Genomic DNA, 21,023 nt, shown 5'->3' on the forward strand with positions numbered 1-21,023 from the left:
TTTAGCCAGGCTAGACATATACAGCGCTTTTAATCTTCCCTCGTAAATCAATTTCTCCATCCAATTTATGTCACGCTTTTCATCTTCAAAGCTTTCTCCAAAGATCTAACTAATCCTCACTGCGCCTTTTTGAGATCCCTACTTTAAGGATGGGGAAATGGAGTCAGAGAAATGAAGGTTAGCGTCTAAATTTGGGCCCCTATATCAGTGGCCTGATTTTTCAGAAGAAGTTGGTGGTGTTCATTGTCTTTGAGAATCAGGCCACTTCTGGGGGACATGAATATATATGGCTTTAGGTTCTCCTTGTAGAACATTTTGGCTTAGGAGACTTACCCAGAGCCCCAGAAGGAGCCAATGTTAAGGGGATTAGAAACTCTGGAGAGGTGCCTTGCAGTTTGCAGGTCATATGTCTTTCTTCCTACATCAGAGCCTCCTTTAACAGTATCACTTTCCTGAGGGTTTTTTCCCTGTATCTTTGGGGGCAGGGAAAGGAGAGTTTTACTATTTTATATTGGTGAGTGCAATCTACTGCTCCCTCTCTTGGGAGTTAGGAGGGTTAAATGGGATAAACAGGAATCTGTTATGTCTGGTTATAGTGCAGAGAGAGAGGAGGATGAAGAAAGGGGATGGGTTTTAAGAGGGCGTTGAATGTTGCAGATAAGCAATGGGGATTATAGGGATGGGAATCCGTGAGGATGGGAAAGCAGTGTTGTTTGGCAAGAATATAGCAAAAGTGAAGCAGGTGAGACTGGATTTGTGTTGGCAGGAGTCTGTGTGGGTTTAGTACAGGGGTTCCCAAACTTGGTTTGCGGCTTGTTCAGGATAAGCCCCTGGTGGGCCGCGAGACGCTTTGTTTACCTGAGCGTCTGCAGGAACGGCTGCTTGCAGCTCCCAGTGGTCGCGGTTTGCCATTCCCGGCCAATGAGAGCTGTGGGAAGCGGCACGGGTTTAGGACTATCTCCAGAGGTATTTGGTGGCATAAGAGCAGAAGCAGGTAAATGAGATGCTTGGGTTTGTGGGGGTAGGATGGACTTTGCAGTGGGAGAAAAGGCAAAGGAATGAATAGTGGCATGAGTGGTGACGTGGAGGGATTCGGTAACAGAGTGAAGGGGAAGTCACCTGACAACATACTAGCTCAGCAAGCTACAGAATGTATTAGCACCTGCTTATAAGTGCTACTGACCGACATATGAAGGTGGAGGGCTGCTGCACCCCCGTGGAGAGGACCACGAGCAGGTTAAGTGCCTCCTCCATGCCTTCTCTCTCCCTCTGATGCTCAGTGACATCCCTGACTTATACACTGTGACATATCACTTCTGCCTTGGAAAACCTCTGATTATTTTTCCTTTCTAGACTAAAAATGCCAGATTTAGGCAGGGAAAAGAAAACTACGTTGGTGAAATCTCAGAGGACTTGAAGCGCCGCTTAGACAGCATCACAAGCAGCCAGAGCTCGACGAGCTCGGGCTTTGTGGAGGAGAGATCCCTTAGTGACGTAGAGGAAGAAGAAGGTAGGATTTGTGCTCACTTAGTTTTGGGCCATTTGTCATTGGGAGGGGCTGCCTTAAGGCTCAGCACTCTGATCAGGCTCATCTGGAGGGAGGCCACAGTTCAACTATATGTAGGCTTGGCAGAATTCAACTTTATTTGATGTATAATTTCAAGGGAATCAGGGTTTATTTTAAAACTTTTTTTCTATTTTTATTTAAGTTTTGCATAGTTATGAGGGGATTCCGACAATTTAATCACAGACGCTGAGATTCAAAAAGTTAAGCTGTATAACCCTTAAAACACAAGTTGTCAAAACATACAAAGTAAATATCCTTAAATCAAACCCTAATAAATACTCAGGCAGCATTTGCTTATTTTGCCTAGCTGTACATTTCTATTATTATTGATGGAAATATGGTTTAGCTGGATTTTGTGTGTATGGTAAAATCAGTGTTTACTGATAAAGTTCTAATCCTTTCAAGCCTAACTATACAGGAGCGGGATTGGAGTTCTAATCAGATCATTCTATCCAGTATAGAAGTTCTTACTCAGCAAATATCCTAATGATGTCAGGACTGAGCAAGAACTGGCTGTTAGTAGGTATGGTTATAGACCGTACCCCTCCAGTTTGCTAGAGGGTGAGATTAAATGTCTCCCTTCTTTAAGTAACAATTTTTCTATGATCCACAAATATTTTTACCTTTGTGCTTTTTTTCCCTAATGGGGGTGGAATCAGAACTCCCTTAGCTCATCCACTGGGATTGCTGAAAGACTTTCCTTTTGCTAGGAACTACATGAGCTGATTTTTGCAGCTCTCCCAGCTCTTGTAAACTCTGGAAACAAATAATCAAGCCTGAGAGTTGAACATGGGTCTCGTGTACAGTAATGTAAAGTGCTGACTACAGGTCACGGGATTTGGCAATGTATTTTAAATAATAAACATCCGTGGGTGAAATCTGAAATAGAGAACATGTTTAACTGATGTCATCTTGCTCCTTCCAGCAGCTTCTGAAGACCTTTGCAAGAACTCTCTGAGCATGGAGGACCTTATCTGTTATAGCTTCCAGGTGGCCAGGGGGATGGAATTCTTGGCTTCACGCAAAGTAAGAATCTTTTCAGGGAAATGGCATTTTTCATATGATTAACCATTGTAGAAAATGATGCTACAGGTTTATAGATGGAAGTGATGTGTTTGTCATTGGACTGGCAACCATCCACAGCATTTTCTGATTGCTCCAAAAAACACCAGAGCCATTAATATGACAAAGTTAAACAGCCCATGTGAGGTGCTTTAATATATATGAATGTTAGCAATTTGTATAAGGTTCATTGTTCACTGATTCATAATAGAATGATAAAGTGACTGGAGGGAATGACATTTGAGGAAAGATTAAAAGGAACCAGGGACCAATTTGTGATAAGTGGAGCCAAGTTGGAATAAAAAGGCTTTGCGCTGAAGAAATTGCTAGGGAAGGTGATGCTAGGGTAGGGCGATGGGAAGGATGGAAGCCCCTGTTCATAATACTGCACAGAGACATTGTAGAGTAAGAGATGCATGTGTGTGGGCACTGTGAATCCCTCCTTGATGGATCTCCATCTGACCTGCTAACACAAAAGGAACACCACATTTCCCCTGCATTTCAGCCCTGAACAGATGCCCCATCGGGATTTGATCCTAACTTTGTAAAACTGGTCCAAACAATAGCTAATCATTCGCAAATATTCTGAAGGCTGTAAACATCAGAAAGAAAGAGGAATTATTAATGGTGGCTCAGGGCATAAAACAAGGAATACTAGGTAATATGTAAAGGCAAAATTAGGTGGTATCTGTTAGAATGTAGAATAGTCTCCCAAGGAAAGATTGGAGAGTCCCTTTGTTTTAGTCATTTAAAAGTTCATTTGTCAAGGCCTGAAAAATATACTGCAAAGAACAATCCTGCATGTGTAACTTACCAGTCAGGTAGGGTGTGTGTGGTCTCCCTCTCTGTGCCTGATCTACAGAGCATAAGCATTGGCTACAGACCCCAGCTCCAGAGCCTGCAGGTCAAGCTTTAGAGAGGCCCGTGAGTTTAGCTCTGGAAATCCCTGGTTCATTGGCCAAGATGGCGGCTGTCATACAGGCAGAGATAGAGAGATGTACTTTTCCATCTTTAATTGTTTCCAGCAGAGAATAATCTCAACATTGGGCCTGTCATATGACATTTTTCACCTAAGTATATTAAAAAGGGTGAAGTGTCATAGATGTGATGGGGAACGTGGATTTGAATATAACCAAAGTAAATCTGTGGTAATCAGATCCTAACGTGTTTTGCATCAGCTTCCTGGGATAATTAATTGGCTAACCTCAAGGGCCATGGCTGCTTATTGGTTAAACAGATGTGTGTTTGGACTTGGCTCAGAAAGACTTTTGTTTTCAGGTAAGTTACAATGATAAAAAAAGCCACTTAAAAATCAGTAACTCTGTTGACGTTGGGATTTATTTTACTTAATAGGATTTAAGAAATATCTGGCCTCTGAGAGTGAGGTCAGCACAGATGTGAAATAGATCAACTCTCTGAGCAGAGTTGCAACAACAGCCAACCTATAAACTTGTTTTCTTCCCTTTGCAGTGCATCCATAGGGACCTGGCTGCTCGTAATATCCTCTTATCACAGAATAACGTGGTCAAAATCTGTGATTTTGGCTTGGCGCGAGACATCTACAAAGACCCAGATTATGTCAGGAAAGGAGATGTAAGTTTTGGTGAATAAATGTTGGAGACCTTTAATTTGAAGTGATACTAACTATTCTATTTTAACACATTGTTTTTGGAAACAGTGTTCTCTTTTTTCTGTCTCGTACTAAAGCTTAATTATTTTTTTTAAATGCTTTCAGGCCAGATTACCCCTAAAATGGATGGCACCAGAAACCATTTTTGACAGAGTATATACCATTCAGAGTGACGTGTGGTCCTTTGGCATTCTGCTATGGGAGATATTTTCATTAGGTAAGTCACTTTTATTTGCCACTGAACCTCTAAGTTTAACAGTAGAGAGGGTGGAAAAAAACAGTGAAATATTTTTGAAAGTTTTGACTTTGCATGCACAATTACCCAATTTGCAGGCAAACATCTCTAATTGCCTGACTTGTTCATATAACAGCAGTTATTTCATGTACAAATCATTTGGTTGAAAATCAGACCCAGAATTTTAAATGTCTTCTTAAAAAAAGGTGCATCCATTATCATTTTAGGAGCTTCACCATATCCTGGTGTAAAAATTGATGAGGAGTTTTGTAGAAGACTGAAAGAAGGAACAAGGATGAGAGCACCAGACTATACAACACCAGAAATGTAGGAACTTACAAATATGCTTTATGGTAATAGCAATCATCTGAGTAGGTAGAATATGCCCTCCTCATTGCCCTGATATTGTCATGGTTTTATCCCACTAGATATCAGACAATGCTGGACTGCTGGCATGGAGAACCTAAGCAAAGACCTACTTTTTCTGAATTAGTGGAGCACCTGGGAAACTTACTGCAAGCCAATGTTCGTCAGGTATGTGAAATATAGATATTGTACCAATACTACAGTATTCTGAAGTGGTGCCTTGTTGGGCCATCGTTAGACCACATCACCTTGGGGAGTTGAGGCAGATGGCTGAATAGGATGGCCTAGGGTCACAGAGATTTGTGATAGCAAAACCTGGTCCATGGCTACCCCTCCCCCACTGCCCCCACAGATTGTCCATATGGAAAGCTTTGGAGTTAGTTCAGGGAGCCAGCTGTATTCTGTACACCACTTCATTGGTTCAGGCCCACTGACTGCTTGGTGCTTGGTAACTACACACATGCCAGTGATACAGGCTTTAGCTTAGAACTCAGGGGACGTGGGTTCAGTTCCCTCCTCTACTGCAGACTTCCTGTGGGACTGTAGGCAAGTCAGTTAGTTTCTCTGTGACTCAGTTCTCCATTTGTAAAATGGGGGTAGTAGCACTTCCCTGCCTCTCAGTGGTGTTGGGAGGAGAAATATATTAAAGACTGTGAGGTGTTCAGATACTGTGATAATGGGACCATATAAGTAACTAAAATAGATAGACCGACAGACAGACACTCATTTCTGTGGATTTTCTGCCACTTGCCTTGTGTGTGTGTGTGTGTACATATATATATATGTATATATATATTTATAAATTCAGATGAGAAATCATGAAAGAAAATATTATAATCATCTAGGCCAATTTACTTTAAAGAATATAATCGTTTTTAACACACTGCATATAATTGGTTTATCTTTTGTACTTAAATGAATTATACATTCCTTATCAAAATAATTTGCCATCAGTGAGGAGACTTCAGCAACTAGATATTCAGCAACTAGAAATTATCTGTGACTATTATTATCTGACGGGTACACTGTCAATAAAATTCATTTTTAAAAATCCTTATTGTTACTTATATCATTTTAGACTATTTAACACTGAAATTTATTTTTTTTTAATCGCTGCTTATTGTTCACGTTCTGCATTTCACTCAGATTGGATAATTCACATAGATTGGTCAGTTTCCCTTTCAGTTTATGGCTGGTTTTCCTTTCCAGTTCTCATGCTCTAGAACAGTGGTTCTCAACCAGGGGTCCAAGGCCCCCTGGGGGGCTGCGGGCAGGTTTCAGGGGATCTGCCAAGCATGGCCAACTTTAGACATGCTAGGGCCTGGGCAGAAAGCCAAAGCACAACAGGAAGCTTACATTTGTAACTGAAATAAAAAATTAAAAAGTAAACGTTTGATTGCCTACTGAGATATGTAAAACCATTAGAATGTCTACATTTTGGTCTAAAACTCTTTGACACTGTCCCTTTAAGTTAAAATCTTTTGCTATATGCTCTAGCAAATATAATATACTGTTTATAGTCAAAAAGCAGCCCACCATAGCTTTAATTTTCATTGTAAGAATTCTTATTTACAATGTGTATATATATTTTACTCTGACTTTTTTCATTGTATTCTACAGGATGGTAAAGATTACATTGTCCTTCCTCTAACGGTATCACTGAACATGGATGAGGATTCTGGACTCTCTTTGCCAACCTCACCTGTTTCCTGTATGGCGGAAGAGGAAGTCTGCGATCCTAAATTCAATTATGACAACACAGCAGGAATTAGGTATTTTATATGGTGAACATCCCATCGCGGCCTCTAGGCAGTTGTGTTCAGGTTGGGGGAGGAAAAATGAGAGGAAGAGATTTCAGCTGCTCTGGTCCATATTTAACTTTGTCCATAGGGATAAGAATAAAGCCATAGCTATAGTCTCTATAGGAGGATCTGCAAAACACCAGTTTCTTAGCTTCTGAAACACTTGTGATAACCTACATTTCCCCCCGCCACCCTCTAAAGAGTTCAGTCTCTTGTCCAAAAGTGCTGCGATAGTATTGGTAGCCAGCCTTTAGAAAATGTCTAGTCATTCTTTTCTGTTCTGTTCATATTCTTGTAACACACCCTGATATGGTAAGGGTGATAGATCTAGTGATGGATTCATTAACAAAAGCCTAGCTTTAAACAAGCCCCCTGATATTTCTACCCAGAAAATGAGCACATTGTTAGGTGGGTCATGAACTGATGACTAATGGAAGTTTAGTTAAACGGCACTGTTACTGATCATACTTATTTATTATGTATTACTTGTGTTCTGGTATCACCTAGGGGCATGAGTCATGGATCAGGGTTGTGTTGTGGTAGGCACTGTAAAAACATGTACCAAAGAGACGATTCCTGCTGCAGAGCGCGTGCAATCTTATCCAATAGTGTACAGTGGAGGCTTACTTAAGACCAAACTCCAGAACCTGCACCTAGCTTGTGCATATGGGCTTAGAGAAGGGCTTATCTGCCTAGGTTGTGGGGGAGGAAGGAATTTTCTCACCTAGGCGTCTCTGTGGTTCCTACTGCAGCCTCAAGAGTTCAGGATGCCAGGGATGGTTGCCAGTGTCTTTCTGCTGCCTCAGAAGAAGCAGGGGTGACTTTGAGGGGTTTGTTGCAAGAGACAAGAGCAGAGATAGAATCCACAGAAGAATTTCTTATAAGAACCAGAAAGCCCTCTTCAGACCACTCTGCCCCAGTTTAATTACTGCAGGGGTACTGATTCTGCATCCATCAAAATCAATGACAAAGCTCCCCTCCCATTGACTTTGTTGGTGCAGGATCAAGGCCCTACGCTGCTTTTGTATAGGGCTATGGAAAATAATAGATAGGAATTGTGCACTTAGGACTTCAGTTGAAATCAAGGTACTATAACTAAATACCTAAATACCATGTTTTAATAGTGTGATGGTCGATAATATTTACATTTAAAAGATGAAAACATTTGATATCATTGAAAGCGTTGCTCTCATTTTCCATTTGTAACACTTCCTATATGCCTTTCCCAACCCACTCTTCCTGTTATTCAATAATGACTGAAAGGAAAAAAAACAACATTGGTAATATATGTTTTAAAGGGGCCTTCCACATTTTTTTTTAATCTGTTCTGATGAAACAGCAGTGGGAGCGCTGCCCTAAGAGGCGCAGAGTGGGGAATATGAAACATGACTTTGGATAGATTTATTTTTATGGTCCTGGAGCTGGAAGCATTTTGCAGCCAACAAAGCAGACTAGGATCTCACTGTAGCATACCAAGATGCCTTTTGTCCCATTGACTCCCCCTCTTCCAGAAGTAAAGTTGGTGTGGTCAATTCCTAGGTCCCAGCCAGTATTGCTGCAGCTCTTGTATCAGTTTTAGGTAGGATAGCTTGGAAACAAAGTACATTTCATTACACTTATGTAGAGAGGGAACTCTAAGGTTGCTGCTGATTTGGGCATCTGTGGCCTCTATGATAGGCCACTGCTGTTTTCTTTGTCACTGGGTTACTGAACTCCTCCTGCTTGGAGGGCTTCTTTTGGAGAAGAAGCTTCAAGAAAGGGGAGATGTGGAACATGTAGTTCCAACTTCCACATTTTAACAGGAGACAGATTGCTCTGTCTGCTGTTGGTGACTCGGGTCCAAGTAAGAGTCTCAGAAGTACAGTCCAAAGAAAGAGACATACGATTGTGATCCAAGCTTCTCTGTTTTTTAGACTTCTACATGGAGTTTGCAGGAAATGAAACTTGCAGCATCACTCAGAAAAGGAGGTGGTTGCTTTTTAAAAAGGTGTTTCTTAGGATTTGCTTGGGAATCAAGGTTTTAGCAGCTGCAGGTCAGAAACATGCCACTTTCTAGCCAGTTTCCCCTTTTCAGTTGAGGTTTGCATAATATGTTTTGACAAATGATTAACTTTGTTATTGAAAGATAAAGGAGTCTGATATCATCTGTGTCTTTTTCACCCAAACAACGGCTCATGCAAACAAATCCATTATTCTCTTTACAGTCCGTACCGACAAGGTAGTAAAAGAAAAAGCCGACCTGTGAGTGTGAAAACATTTGAAGATGTGCCCTTGGTACCTGCTGTAAAAGTTGTTCAAGATGTAAGTCTGTCTTTTGTTATATCCCTTCATATTCCTAGTGCTGCTTTTCCATTTTTGTGTGTGTTTCCATCTGATCAATTTCTGGCCTTTCTTTGGCTCTTTAAAGGACAATCAGACAGACAGTGGGATGGTTCTTGCATCTGAAGAGCTGAAGACACTGGAAGACAGAGCTCAGCAAGTGACAGTTCCCTTTAGGTAAGGGCCAGCCAGCAAATATGATGGAATAAGACTATCCAGTTTACAGAAGATGCTTAGGCTATGAGTTGTCTCAAAAGACAGACTCTTCTCTGAATGGCCTCAGTCTGCCATATAAAGTACAGAAAATAACCCACTGCACGCCTGGCTGTCTGTGTCTTGTAAGAAGTCCACGGTCTCCTAGGACTTTGTAGCTGTCACTGTGCTGTACACCACAGCTATTCAGAACGTCAAGCAGCAGCACAGGGAGAACTTGTACTATTTTGCTCCATCTTTACCCTACCACCTAGAGACTGCTGGGCCAATGGCACACATTTGAGTGGTTCTGATTCTAGCCTGTTCATAACAGTTTTAAGGGTTTCTATATTTAAAAGCAAAGCCATGATTTTCAATGACCTGGAAGAACATAAGGGGTAAATTTCAGTGCATTGTACGGGATTTTAGTTATGAGACTCACCTAAAAGTCAGTGGGATTCACACAGCTAAAGCCTCACCTACCCCTGTGAAAACCCCTCTGAGGGTCTTATTTTTCTAGGACAACTTCATTCCAGGCAAAGGTCCACTGTAATTACAATTGCAGCCTCACACTGCAATGCACTGCCACATTTCCAAGCTTTCATTCCACTTCACTGTCAGAGGCCACAGTTTAAATCCCACAGTCAGCCTGTACTGCCATAAGAATGCTCCCTGTACAGGATGCATATTACATGTCATAGGGGAGTGAAAGGGAAAACCATCTCTCCTATAATCCGGTGCATGTTTAAAAAAGCTTTTATATCGGTGTACAAGCCACCCTTGCTAACTACAACTCTGCTCTGCTTCATGCTGGTATTGGAGAAGAGTTGTTTGTATAAGTTGATGTGCCTAATGATGGCCTCCAAAGGAAACTCTGAGAAGTTATTTCAATGTTGTTTGTATTTCTTTTGCAGTGTGCTGGTGCCCAGTAAAAGTAATGAATCTGTCATGTCTGAAGCCTCAAACCAGACGAGTGGCTACCAGTCAGGATATCATTCTGATGACATGGACACCACAGTTTACTCTAGTGAAGAGACAGAACTATTGAGCATCAGAGAGGACACACCTCAAACGTGCTGCACACAGACACTTACCTACGACACCGGTGTTCCACTCAGCTCACCTACTGTTTAGAACAAAACAAACAACAGGAAATCATATGGAACGTTCCTGTATTTCTTAGACTGGTTGTATTCAGGGCTTATGCACAGGACACCTGCTTTCACAAGAAGGACACGAGAATCACGTAGCAAATTGAGCAGTGATGAGCCACAAGACGCTTGTTCAAGAGACATCAGTAGCTCATGATAAGTTGCAGAGTGCTATCATTGCCGTGAACATATGTATTTTGTTTCTCTGATTACAAAGTCGGAATGTGGACTTTGAGACCCAAATGAAACACATGTTGACACTAAGTGTCTATCCAATAGTGTAAAGACTACATGCAATGGTATAGCATTCAGCAGGGCACTTTGTGCTTCCAATTATATGAAATAAAGCTCCAGCCATGCCTTTTGTTTCTTCTTGCGGCTGGGCTCCAGGAAGGAAATATCACTGTGCTGGTTTCTTGTTTCAGAATTATTTTTTACTCAGATCTCTACAAAAAAAAACCCAACAACCTTCCGATTTAAGCTAATTGAAGGTTTCTGACTAAATATAGACTGAATTAAACAAAGACAAGGTTGACAGTTGCTCTCCTTGACAGAAAACACATTTGCCTTGGTAAGACCTGGTGAGCTGTATTTTTCTGGGTAAGAGTTTCCCAGTGAAGTCAGTAAATTTGGATCTGATCCAACAACTGCCTAAAATATATGCAAATAATTCTCATGGACTTTAATAGACAATGGATCAGGCCCTGTAACAGGTAGAAATGAAAGTAGAAGTTACCTAAGGCTAATAGGGATCTATAACTTATTTTTAAACTCTTTTTCCTCCCATAGAAGGTCAAATTCTGTGCTGGTATAAACTGACACAGCTCCAATGTACAGCAGTTGAGAATTTGACCCATAAACTCTTGAGTATCAATGATTTATTACATGGCAGCTCAAATTTCTATGAGTGGTGATTTTTCAACGTAATTAATTGTTGGAGAGGCTTTTAACTGTGTTCGTGTAGCCCAGAGCTGTAACGATAACACTGTATATGTACAAGATTTTTAAAATGTACAGCTATTTCTACTGAGTTTCTTTATGTATTTTATTTTTTTTAAGGTTGTTTTGTACTATAATGTCAAAAGCTGGGAACCACAAGTATAAGGCAGATATGGCACATATAATATTTATAGCCTGTTTTTATGTAGAAATAAATATAATATATTAAAATATAAATATATATATTATATATATATATATATATACTGAACATTGTACTATTCACATTTTGTATCAGTATTTTGTAGCATTACAAGGGTCACAAAGTTTTTTATAATAGCTGAAGCATCTCACTTTATTAAAAGGGATTGGAAAACATAAAAGACAAGGGGACTTTGAGTAGATCTCTTTTCTCCTCTTCATGTTCTTATATTCTGCCCCTCATCACACTAGCTGAATGCTGCCAGTTAGTTCTACTACAGAAGAGCAAATCATGGGGAAACAACAGTAAGCTTACTTGTGTTTTACTACAAGTAAACATAGATAAAGGTATAGTCTATGTGTCTAGCCATTTATCTATGCACCACTATTGTGTATAAATGTTTGAGTGCATACTGCTGATAGTAAAATATTGGCTATGCTAATAACTGGAAAAACAATAGCATTCAATGGAATTGTCAGTGGAACAGAATATTAGCACCTACAGAGTCTTCTGAGAAACTTTCCTTGCAGTTGGGAGGGGAAATAGAAGTCTAAGCAGACAAATTAATGTTCCATATAAATGCTGTTTGTAATAAACTGCATTTTCATGCAAGGTGTTTGAAGCTTTCCACACATTTCTCCCACAAAGGGAGTACTGTAGTGTTCTCATATTTTCTTTTACCTGTGTGCTCACAAAATGGAAGAAGCAGGCACAGAGGAAGGACTGGGTGTGGAGGGGGCTGTGCCCACTCAGACCAAAGCAGAGCTTGTATGGTTCGTCTAATTTTACTCTGAGGAGAGGATATGTTCTTTAATGTAGCCCACTTTCTCCCATGGTGTCATATTCCTGTTTTTTCCATGTTGCTTTCTACATCTAGAATGTTGTCCCCATTCTTGTGCACCAAGCATCTCCATGCTCTTCCTTCAAATCCAGCCTCAGAATCTCTTTTTTTTTTACCTTTCTTTACACTGCTGACCACCTCTTCTGTTCCATCTGCTCCTCCTCTCTTGCTCATTAGCAAGATTCAAAGATTGGACATTTATAGGGACATCAGGAATATCCAGAGTTAATTCTGAAAAAAGTGTAGGGGGGGGGGTAGAAAGCCTCATGCTTCAGGTTTTAAGACTATCACTAATTAGTAGAGTTTAGGAGGAATCCTTCAGGGGAGCAAATTAACCCACTTCTACCTGCAGTGGTTTCTTATACTTTCCTCCAAAGCATTTGGTGCTGGCCACTTCCGGATCCTGAAGTCTGATCCAAAATGGCAATTCCTATGTTCCATTTAAAATCTGTTTAAAAATATAAAACTATAGGATTCCTTCACATAAAAGACACATCATTTGCTTTAATACTAGTCTCTCAGATTCATGCTTCTTCATCTGTTCTCTTCATGTTCTATCACTGCTTAATTTAAGACCAGATCCTGATACCTTTATGCACGCAGAGTAGAACCTTACCACAAGAAGTCTTACTAAATTCAGTGGGACTGCTTGTGGTTTAAGGTATTATTCAGTCTGACTAAGGCTATTGCTGTCTTAGATTGCAAACTCTTTGGGGTAAGGATCATCGTCCTTTTAATCTCAGGAAAGCACCATACATATTTCTGGTGTTCTATAAATGTTAATAGTAACACCACCAGAAAGAATAGATAAATAAAAGTTGAAAATAATCCCTCCCTGAGACCATGCCAATGGAGCCAAAGTGGTTTTTCACTTAAATCCTATGATGGCTTTCCTTTGAATTATATTGTTGTAATGTATATTTGTTATTTTTTATATAAGGAAGGATTTCACTTTTATATAATGTAGGATTTATATAATGTAGCATTTTGTTTTGACTATGTTCCGAGCCATATTCTGACATAAATGTACATCTGTCAACACACACAACATCACATTCCTGAATGACAATTTTTACACAATCAGGTGAAGATAGCAAGTGTTGTGTTATAGACCCAGTCATACAATATTGTATCTGACAGGTGCCTAGAATGTACGTTGCTGATCTTTGCATGGAGGAGTCTCTGCAGAAACTAATCTCCTAATGCCCGAGGGGAAATGAGGGTGTACCATCACTGCAGCACCATCTCCTCCAGATTTAAAATGCTCCAGACAATGGGAGTTTTGAAATCTGGATCTAAATGTTGCAATCTCGGTCCATCCCCAGTTCTGGTCTAATATATATGAACCAGTGGTGTGTCAGTGGTACTCTTCCAGCATCTGAGGTGCACATATAACAAATAGAGTATTAAATGTATCAATACCCTTTAAAAATGGCAACTTAAATATTTTGGCTAAGGACTTTTGACCAGTAATGACACAGCTCCTTGCCAGCCAATCAGATTGTTCCATGGGTCCAAGTCATTTTATGAATGACTAAGAAATGCAGGAACGAGCCCCCACCTCCTTTAGGACAGGAAATCAGCCTCTTTCTTTATTTTTACATATATTCAGTTTCAGGAACAAGAAAAGCTGTTATAAATGTGTTCGCATATTTGGCACTTAGTTCCATAATTCTTTTCTGCAGCCATAGCAATTACATCCTTAAAGACACCTGGGCTTTTTATTATATTCTGAATGCAGCATACTTGGCTAGACATAGTCAGGTCACATCTGCCTTGGCAGATGGTTTACATTCTAAAATACATGTTTTTAAGAGACTCACATCTCAAACAGCCCTGGCAAAGCTATGATGCCCCAGAGACACAACCCCTCCCTATGCTCATCTAAGTCTCAAAATTGGATCTACATCCAAATCCTTGAAGTTCAGGAGTGTTTCCATTATGGAGTTTTGGTTCAGTCCCATTGTAAATACTGGGCCAGTTGCAAGGTTTGGGTTTTGAATGCTCCCAGAAGTCAGGAATGTTCAAACACAGGGTCTGGGTCCAGCTCTAGTCAAAAGATTTCTAATTTTGGGGGAAATCTCTATGAAACACAGTCCATGCGTAAGTTTTACCTATGAACTTTTCCTCCCTCAAAAGCAACTACACTTCATGAAGTGATGGGCAGCTCAGTTGGCCATCTAAGGCTGACCCCTGTATCATGCACTCCGCTCCATTCTCCTGAAGTGTACAGCACCATGTTGAGGCCTGCAGGGATTGAGTACTGGAAATAGCAGGCCACTGATTTAGCTAATACCAGATGTAAGCAGAGTCAGGATGAGCTCTACCCTGACCTCTGGTGGTAGATTATGGGGAGTGCAGAAAGAAGTTTCAAGTATTGGCATTAGCAATTCAGTTATTTGCATTGGCACACCCACCCCCACTTAGCATACCGCACAGCAGCCTGGGATGGTTATTTTCACAGCTGTGGGAGCCCCAATTTCGTTGTTATTGGGGCAGGAGCAATAAAATGTTGTCACCCCAATTAAGTAAATGAGGAACTACAAAACTGTCTTATGATAGAGGGTTTCATTATCAATTAAATAGCACTTGCTAGACAAGGGACATGGGTTCCAAAACCCAGTTAAGGGAGAGAGGCTGGGGACAGATATCTGTACTTGGTGGTATAGGCGCCTTGTGTGAGCCAGAAGCCCCAGTTCCACCTATGCCTCTCTCCACTGTGGAATGTCAGAGTTAATTTTTGATTCCCTTAAGGATCTAGATGCAGGTTACTGAGCTGAATTCACTGGTACTGGGGCTCCCCTACTATGAGCTGGAATCACTGAAGAGCTGGACTTGCTGAGCTGAGAGCACTGTGCTAATGAGTGGAGCTGAAATCACTGAAGAGCTGGACTTGCTGAGCTGAGAGCACTGTGCTAATGAGTGGGGGAGCCTGAAGCAATACTGGCAGAGCGGAGTGGAGCAGTTTGTGCAGCCACTGGGTGAGTGGAGCTGAGCAGCTCGTGAGGACGGCTGGAGCGGATCACAGGACAGCTGGTGGACCAGAGCAGCTGGCAGAGTGGAGCAGCCCACAGAGCAAGCGGAGCTGAGCTGTTTGCGGGGATGACTAGTGGAAGCAGAACCCCACGAAGAGGCAGGGCAGTTGGCCCCGAACCACGTAAGGTGCCCCTTTCTACCTAGGCTGGGGAGGGGGAACTCTGCAAAGAGACTCTTGAACTCTGGGGCTGCACTGACCCGGGACAGAGACTTTTGTGGGACTTTTGGGACTGTGGGTGATTTGGGGGGGTTGCTGGACTCAAGGGCCCAGAGAGAAGGACACGGCCCAATTTGCTGGGGTGGGTCTTTGCTCTCGGTTTGACCTATGAACTCTAGTTGAGGTATTTTCCAAATTTAATGCTTGTTGTTTATCTTATGTGATTAAACCTTTTCTGCTACACCAAGAGTCTGTGCTTGCGAGAGGGGAAGTATTGCCTCCTTGAGGTGCCCAGGGGTGTGTGTAAGATTTTCCCAGGTCACTGGGTGGGGGCTCGAGCTGGTTTGCATTACGTGGTAGGGAAGGGACCCCTATGTATTGAACCTGGCCCTTGCTGCTATCATTTCAGCCTAGCAGAGGGGTTACACATATAGTCATTTATTCCTTTGTCCACCTCTCTCCCCCCCCAAAAAGGCAAGAAGCTGTACTGCAAGTGATAGTTTTCCCCTAGGTGCTGCTGCTCCAGTGGGAGGCTATTGTCAGGGGCTTAAATCGTCTCCATCCTGCTGTAAGACCAGTGTACCGATGGGAAAACTTTACAGCTTTGTTTCTCAGAATTAATTAATGAATTTGTCAGACTGCTTTATAACGGCTAAACCGGTAATAAAGCAGGATAAACACACTCTTAGTTTTCTTTCTAGGCTCCCAAACAGCCACACCCACAAGTGATCAGTCACACTTCAGCGACCTACCTGTCACCTATGCAGCTGCACACTATGTCACAAAGAAAAGCCTGTGCAAAAATGTTCTGTTCCCAAAGGAAAACCCAGGCAGCTGAGGAATAGCAATGCTATCTGAAAGTGAGGGCCATCGTGCCCACCACCACAGGGCTGGGGCAGAAAGAGCAGGCATGGCTTGTTGTCTCCTTAGTTTGGGCTTACATCCCAATGGCTTTGTGCAGTACACGTCTGTGCTGTCAGACTTCCCACAATTCCTCCTGTCTGAGTGCAACTGTATGCTACCACATGCAAGTCTCTCTACTGGTCTGTCTCCCATACTTCAGAAACATAATATTTCCACGGCATTTGGGCCCTTCTTCGGGTGCATGGGGTTTTGTCCCTGGAAGTATCATCCTACAGTACTTACTCAGACAATGCTCCCAGTGGTGTAAAAGCTCCAATGTGGGCTTTGGCTGAGCAAAACCAGCAAACGTAGGCCCCAAAGCTTTGGCATTCAGAGGGATTAAGCTGTGGAAGTCTCCCTATGGAGGTGGCAGAACTCCATTACTTTGGTCATTTAAAACGAGTATGGAGAAAGCATTAGAAATGTACTCTTGGGACAATCCTGCAATGGCAGGGGGCTGGATTGGCAAACCTAACAGGTCATTTCCAGCTCTTAGGTCAGTGGTTCTATGTATAGTGTGTTCAGAAAGTGTGGATAACCTGAAGAGAAGAAGATGGACTTTGGCATTTTCCTGTGACTGAAGCCAAACCATTATTCATTTGAGGTTCACCCATCACTAATATAAAGGATGAATACATGCACTGTATTACATCGCAGCATTGTGTATAGCAATAACAGAGAAAACAAATTTAACAATTGTGAAATTATCTGACAAATTTATTAGGTATAAAAGCTAGATTATGAAGACCTTTTCTTTGGATTTCAGACTTGGGTTTAAATTCTGCTTGGCTGAATGATGTGTTGTAAGTCACGAGCTATGTCCTCAACTCCTGCCCTCCTGACATTTCAGCCAAATTAAATCCTAGAAGGCTTCCCTGGGGTCATCTGGAAACATAGCAGGAGTTCTTAACATATGGTGCTGATAAGCATCGCAACATCTGAGATAAGGAGCTGTTTAATGGAATTTTAGGAAGCTTGGGTTTTGTTACTATAAAACTACAACGTAAACCATAATCCCTACACAGATGTAATTAGCTGTTAAGCATATCAGATTCATGACGAGAGGTGTTCTGGTAGCCCATAAATTATTCACTGACTGCCACCAGTGGGTTAAAATGTGAAGTATCTCAGACTTGCATCTTGTTAGGATGATAGATTATGATGAATGATGAGGTTTGCTTTGGTAGCAGTTTTACTAAGCTTGAAAAATCAAACATATGTACCTGCCACTCTGTCTAAAGTGAAACAGAAGCTCTGGTGTCATAACAGTGATCACAGAAAAGTATCAGCGCCATTTGATTTTTTAAAACTAGAATGAATAAAACTATTCAATTTTTCTTTCTGTGAACTATTTTGGTTAGATTTTATGGGCCTAATTTTACTGTTCAGTGGGAGTTGAGGCTACTCAACATCTCACATGGCTGGCTCCCTAGTTTGTATAGTGCTCTCCAGCTCTGAGGACGTTTTGAGGAAAATTAAAAACATGAATTTTTCATTGAGCTTTGAAACTCAGTTGCTGCCCCACTGTGCAAGATGAAATGGAAATTTGTGCGCCTTTAGTTTTATTTTCTTAGGAACAAATTGTGCCATGATGCGAGTTACCTCCATGTGGATGTTTACTGGAGAATCAGAACTTTGGGACATACTACACTGAGAAAGACAAGACAACAAAAAGGAGAATTAACTGACACTCCTTCCTACTTGGGGTGTATATAACTCTCTCATCAGCTCTCAAACGTTGCTAGGCAATAGCGTCCTGCTCTCAGGATCACTGATGAACCACTGATGATTTCTTTTGATGATATAGTGCTTCTGAATTCTGTTCCATTGGCTGAATATGTGCCATTACATCCTGCTGAGGAATGATGTTGGGATGGAATGGAATTAGTGCTTTCTAGCTTCCTTGTGTAATTTTCAGTTAAGAGCTGGTGAATTAAACTACTTAATAAACTCAGTGGGTAAAATCCTGGTTTTATTGAGGTCAATGGCAAAACTCCCATAAAGTTCACTAGGACCAGGATGCCACCCAAAGCTTCTAATTTACATCTAGGTTTTCAAATAAATGTTATCACAAACTTCACAAGCAAAATTCACCCTGGGTGAAATGACTCAATAGCTGAGTTTTGAACAATTTGATATGAACTTCAAAAGTCAGTCAATTTCACCAGAAAAAGTACTACATTTCAAGAATGAAAAATGTTTTCAAAATTTGAAACTCAAATTTTCACATTTTTGATGCAAAAATAACCTTATTGTCAGTTTTCTTTTTAAAATGATACGTAAGCAGCAGGGGCACACCCAAAGCAAAATGGTGAACATTTTCTTGAGACATTTCATGGGCAAGTTTTCAATAATTGTATGTAGCTCTACCCATTTTCAATGCACTAATTTCTATATTAAGTCAGTAATGCCTCTTGACATGCCTCTGAGAAATAATCTTGTCTATGAAGATAGTTGACGGATTGTTAAACCATAGTGAAATGCATTGTTTTATTCTTGCTTCACTGCCACTTGCTTCACTTAGTAATAGTTTGGTATACATTTAATTTCTTTGTTAGATACAGCCTAGAATTTTTTTGGGGAGATTATGTCCCTTCAGTTCTTAGTCATGCAAAATTTGTACTGAAGTCAATGGGAATTTTGCATATGGTGGGTAGCAGGATAAAGTCCTTGTTGCATTTTGATATTGCCAGAACAGTTGTTTTAGAGAGTATATTCCTGTTATGCCTTTGAATAGGTTTGATATGACAGAAGCCAGACAACAAAAGAATATGAGAGTGTTAAACAAAAGGTTATACGGCTGTTACCGTTCTGTAACAGGAGATTGTCTGAACCCACCATTCCCCAGTCGCTATCCAGCACTCCCCTCTGTGATGCAGTTTTTTGGCATTACCAAAGGCTGAAGCATCTGGGGTCTGTATGGGCCACAAGGAGTCCAGGTCAAACCTGTGCCTGCTTCTTTTTTTGCCTTCCTGTCTAATCAGGTGTCTATTAAAAATATGACTAATTAAAAAAAATACCCAACGTTGCTGGAACCACGTGCACTTGGCAATATTATAAACTTCAGGTTGGCACTAATGTTTCTGACTGGCCGGCAGGTTTTGCTGTTGATTGACACAAGGCTTATATTACTCTTCTGCTTAGATTTAAGAGCCTGCTCCAAAGTCCACTGAAGTTGATGGAAAGGTACCCACTGCCGGCTGACTTCAATGGGGGTTGAGGCCTAGTCAGCACTTCCATTTGGCCACCATGCCAGGATGTAGTTGATTCTGTTTCCATTCATGTCAGTGTAGGGTGACCAGATGTCCCGATTTTATAGGGAAAGTCCTGATTTTTGAGTCTTTTTTTTATATAGGCTCCTATTACCCCCCACCCCCGTCCCGATTTTTCACACTTGCTGTCTGTCAGTGCCAAAACTCCCATTGACTTCATGGGAGAAGGACTGTGCCATTGTTTGAATAAGTAAAATAACACACTAGCCAGATATACCCCCAAAGCTTGCAAATACTAGTCAGTGCTAGTGTGGCCTTTGCACACCCGACTCACTGGTTTCACCTCAGCACTGATGCTTCCGGTTGAAGAAATAGTTCCAGGCTTGAGCTGAGGTTGCTCCCTATGTGTTCATAATAGCCAAGTTTCCTGACAGTTTGAGGTGGCTCCTGCCTGGCTGCATGGTGGGATAAGATGTGAAACTACATTGCTGGAATACAGCACAAACAGCAGCACCATTTACTAGGGCAGACCAGCAGAACTGAGTGAAAACATAGCCTATCTTATCAGTTACTTAGTGAGCTAAGACTCAGGGGTATAACAAAATCTATTTAAACTCTGGGTATTACTTATGAACACAGCCCTCGGGAGATAACTTCACAATAGGAACTTTTTGGGTGCACTTATGTGTCGTTTTCAATTACAATCACAAAGACATCTTTATATTTTTTGATAAAGGTCTTAATCTGGCAACAACTATTTAGCATTACAGTTTAGCTAAGTACTAAAGCAGCAGGGAGTGTGTAGATAAAGCAGTACAATTATAAACGTACAGATTGGTAATGTTATAAAAACAATTGCTCTAGACATTTCAAACCATGTTATCATACTAATGCTGCTATTTATTTATGAGGCTAATTCAGTTTTATTATCAATTTGCACCTCAGTATAATTATATTAGAGAAATCAACATTGTATAATGTACATTTTCATGATGACTATACATTAGGCTGGGTCTGTTAGGTGAGGCCAGTTTAAAAGTCGATTTATGCAGAACCGTTCATCATTATAGGCATTATACAGACATAAGCGAAGAGATTGTCTGTCTTGTCTATTAGATGATAGGCTCTTCAGGACTAAGGATAGGGTAGAGAAGGACTAGAACATACAGGCAGAGTGAACAATGTGATGCTCTGCAAATGTTATCTCAGTTCCACCATTTTTTGTTGTTTCTGGTTTCTGCGTTAAACTTTTTGTTTTGGGGGAGTGTGATTGTGCTGGGAGAGGATTAGCTAAACATACAGACAAAAGGAGGGAGTGGGGACACTGAAGGGAGGGAAAATAAGAGGAGCAAATAGGACACATGGAAAGATTGAAGAGGCTGTGAGGTGGGTGGGGGGGAAGAGGGAAT

At 41.2% G+C, this 21,023-nt stretch overlaps 1 protein-coding gene across 1 annotated transcript in view; it reads left to right on the forward strand.

The window, feature by feature from the left end:
• Positions 1-11,873, forward strand: part of KDR (kinase insert domain receptor) — a 37,978-nt gene extending 26,105 nt beyond the window's left edge. The window contains exons 21-30 of the mRNA XM_045019978.1: positions 1,354-1,510; positions 2,493-2,593; positions 4,100-4,222; positions 4,365-4,476; positions 4,722-4,821; positions 4,923-5,028; positions 6,481-6,632; positions 8,867-8,963; positions 9,070-9,158; positions 10,088-11,873. Coding sequence (XP_044875913.1) covers positions 1,354-1,510; positions 2,493-2,593; positions 4,100-4,222; positions 4,365-4,476; positions 4,722-4,821; positions 4,923-5,028; positions 6,481-6,632; positions 8,867-8,963; positions 9,070-9,158; positions 10,088-10,307 — 1,257 coding nt within the window. The 3' untranslated portion in view covers positions 10,308-11,873. The remainder of the gene's footprint in view (positions 1-1,353; positions 1,511-2,492; positions 2,594-4,099; positions 4,223-4,364; positions 4,477-4,721; positions 4,822-4,922; positions 5,029-6,480; positions 6,633-8,866; positions 8,964-9,069; positions 9,159-10,087) is intronic.
• Positions 11,874-21,023: the final 9,150 nt, after the last annotated feature.

The sequence above is a fragment of the Mauremys mutica genome, chromosome 5 (genome assembly GCF_020497125.1).
Source record: "Mauremys mutica isolate MM-2020 ecotype Southern chromosome 5, ASM2049712v1, whole genome shotgun sequence".
Lineage (NCBI taxonomy): Eukaryota > Metazoa > Chordata > Testudines > Geoemydidae > Mauremys > Mauremys mutica.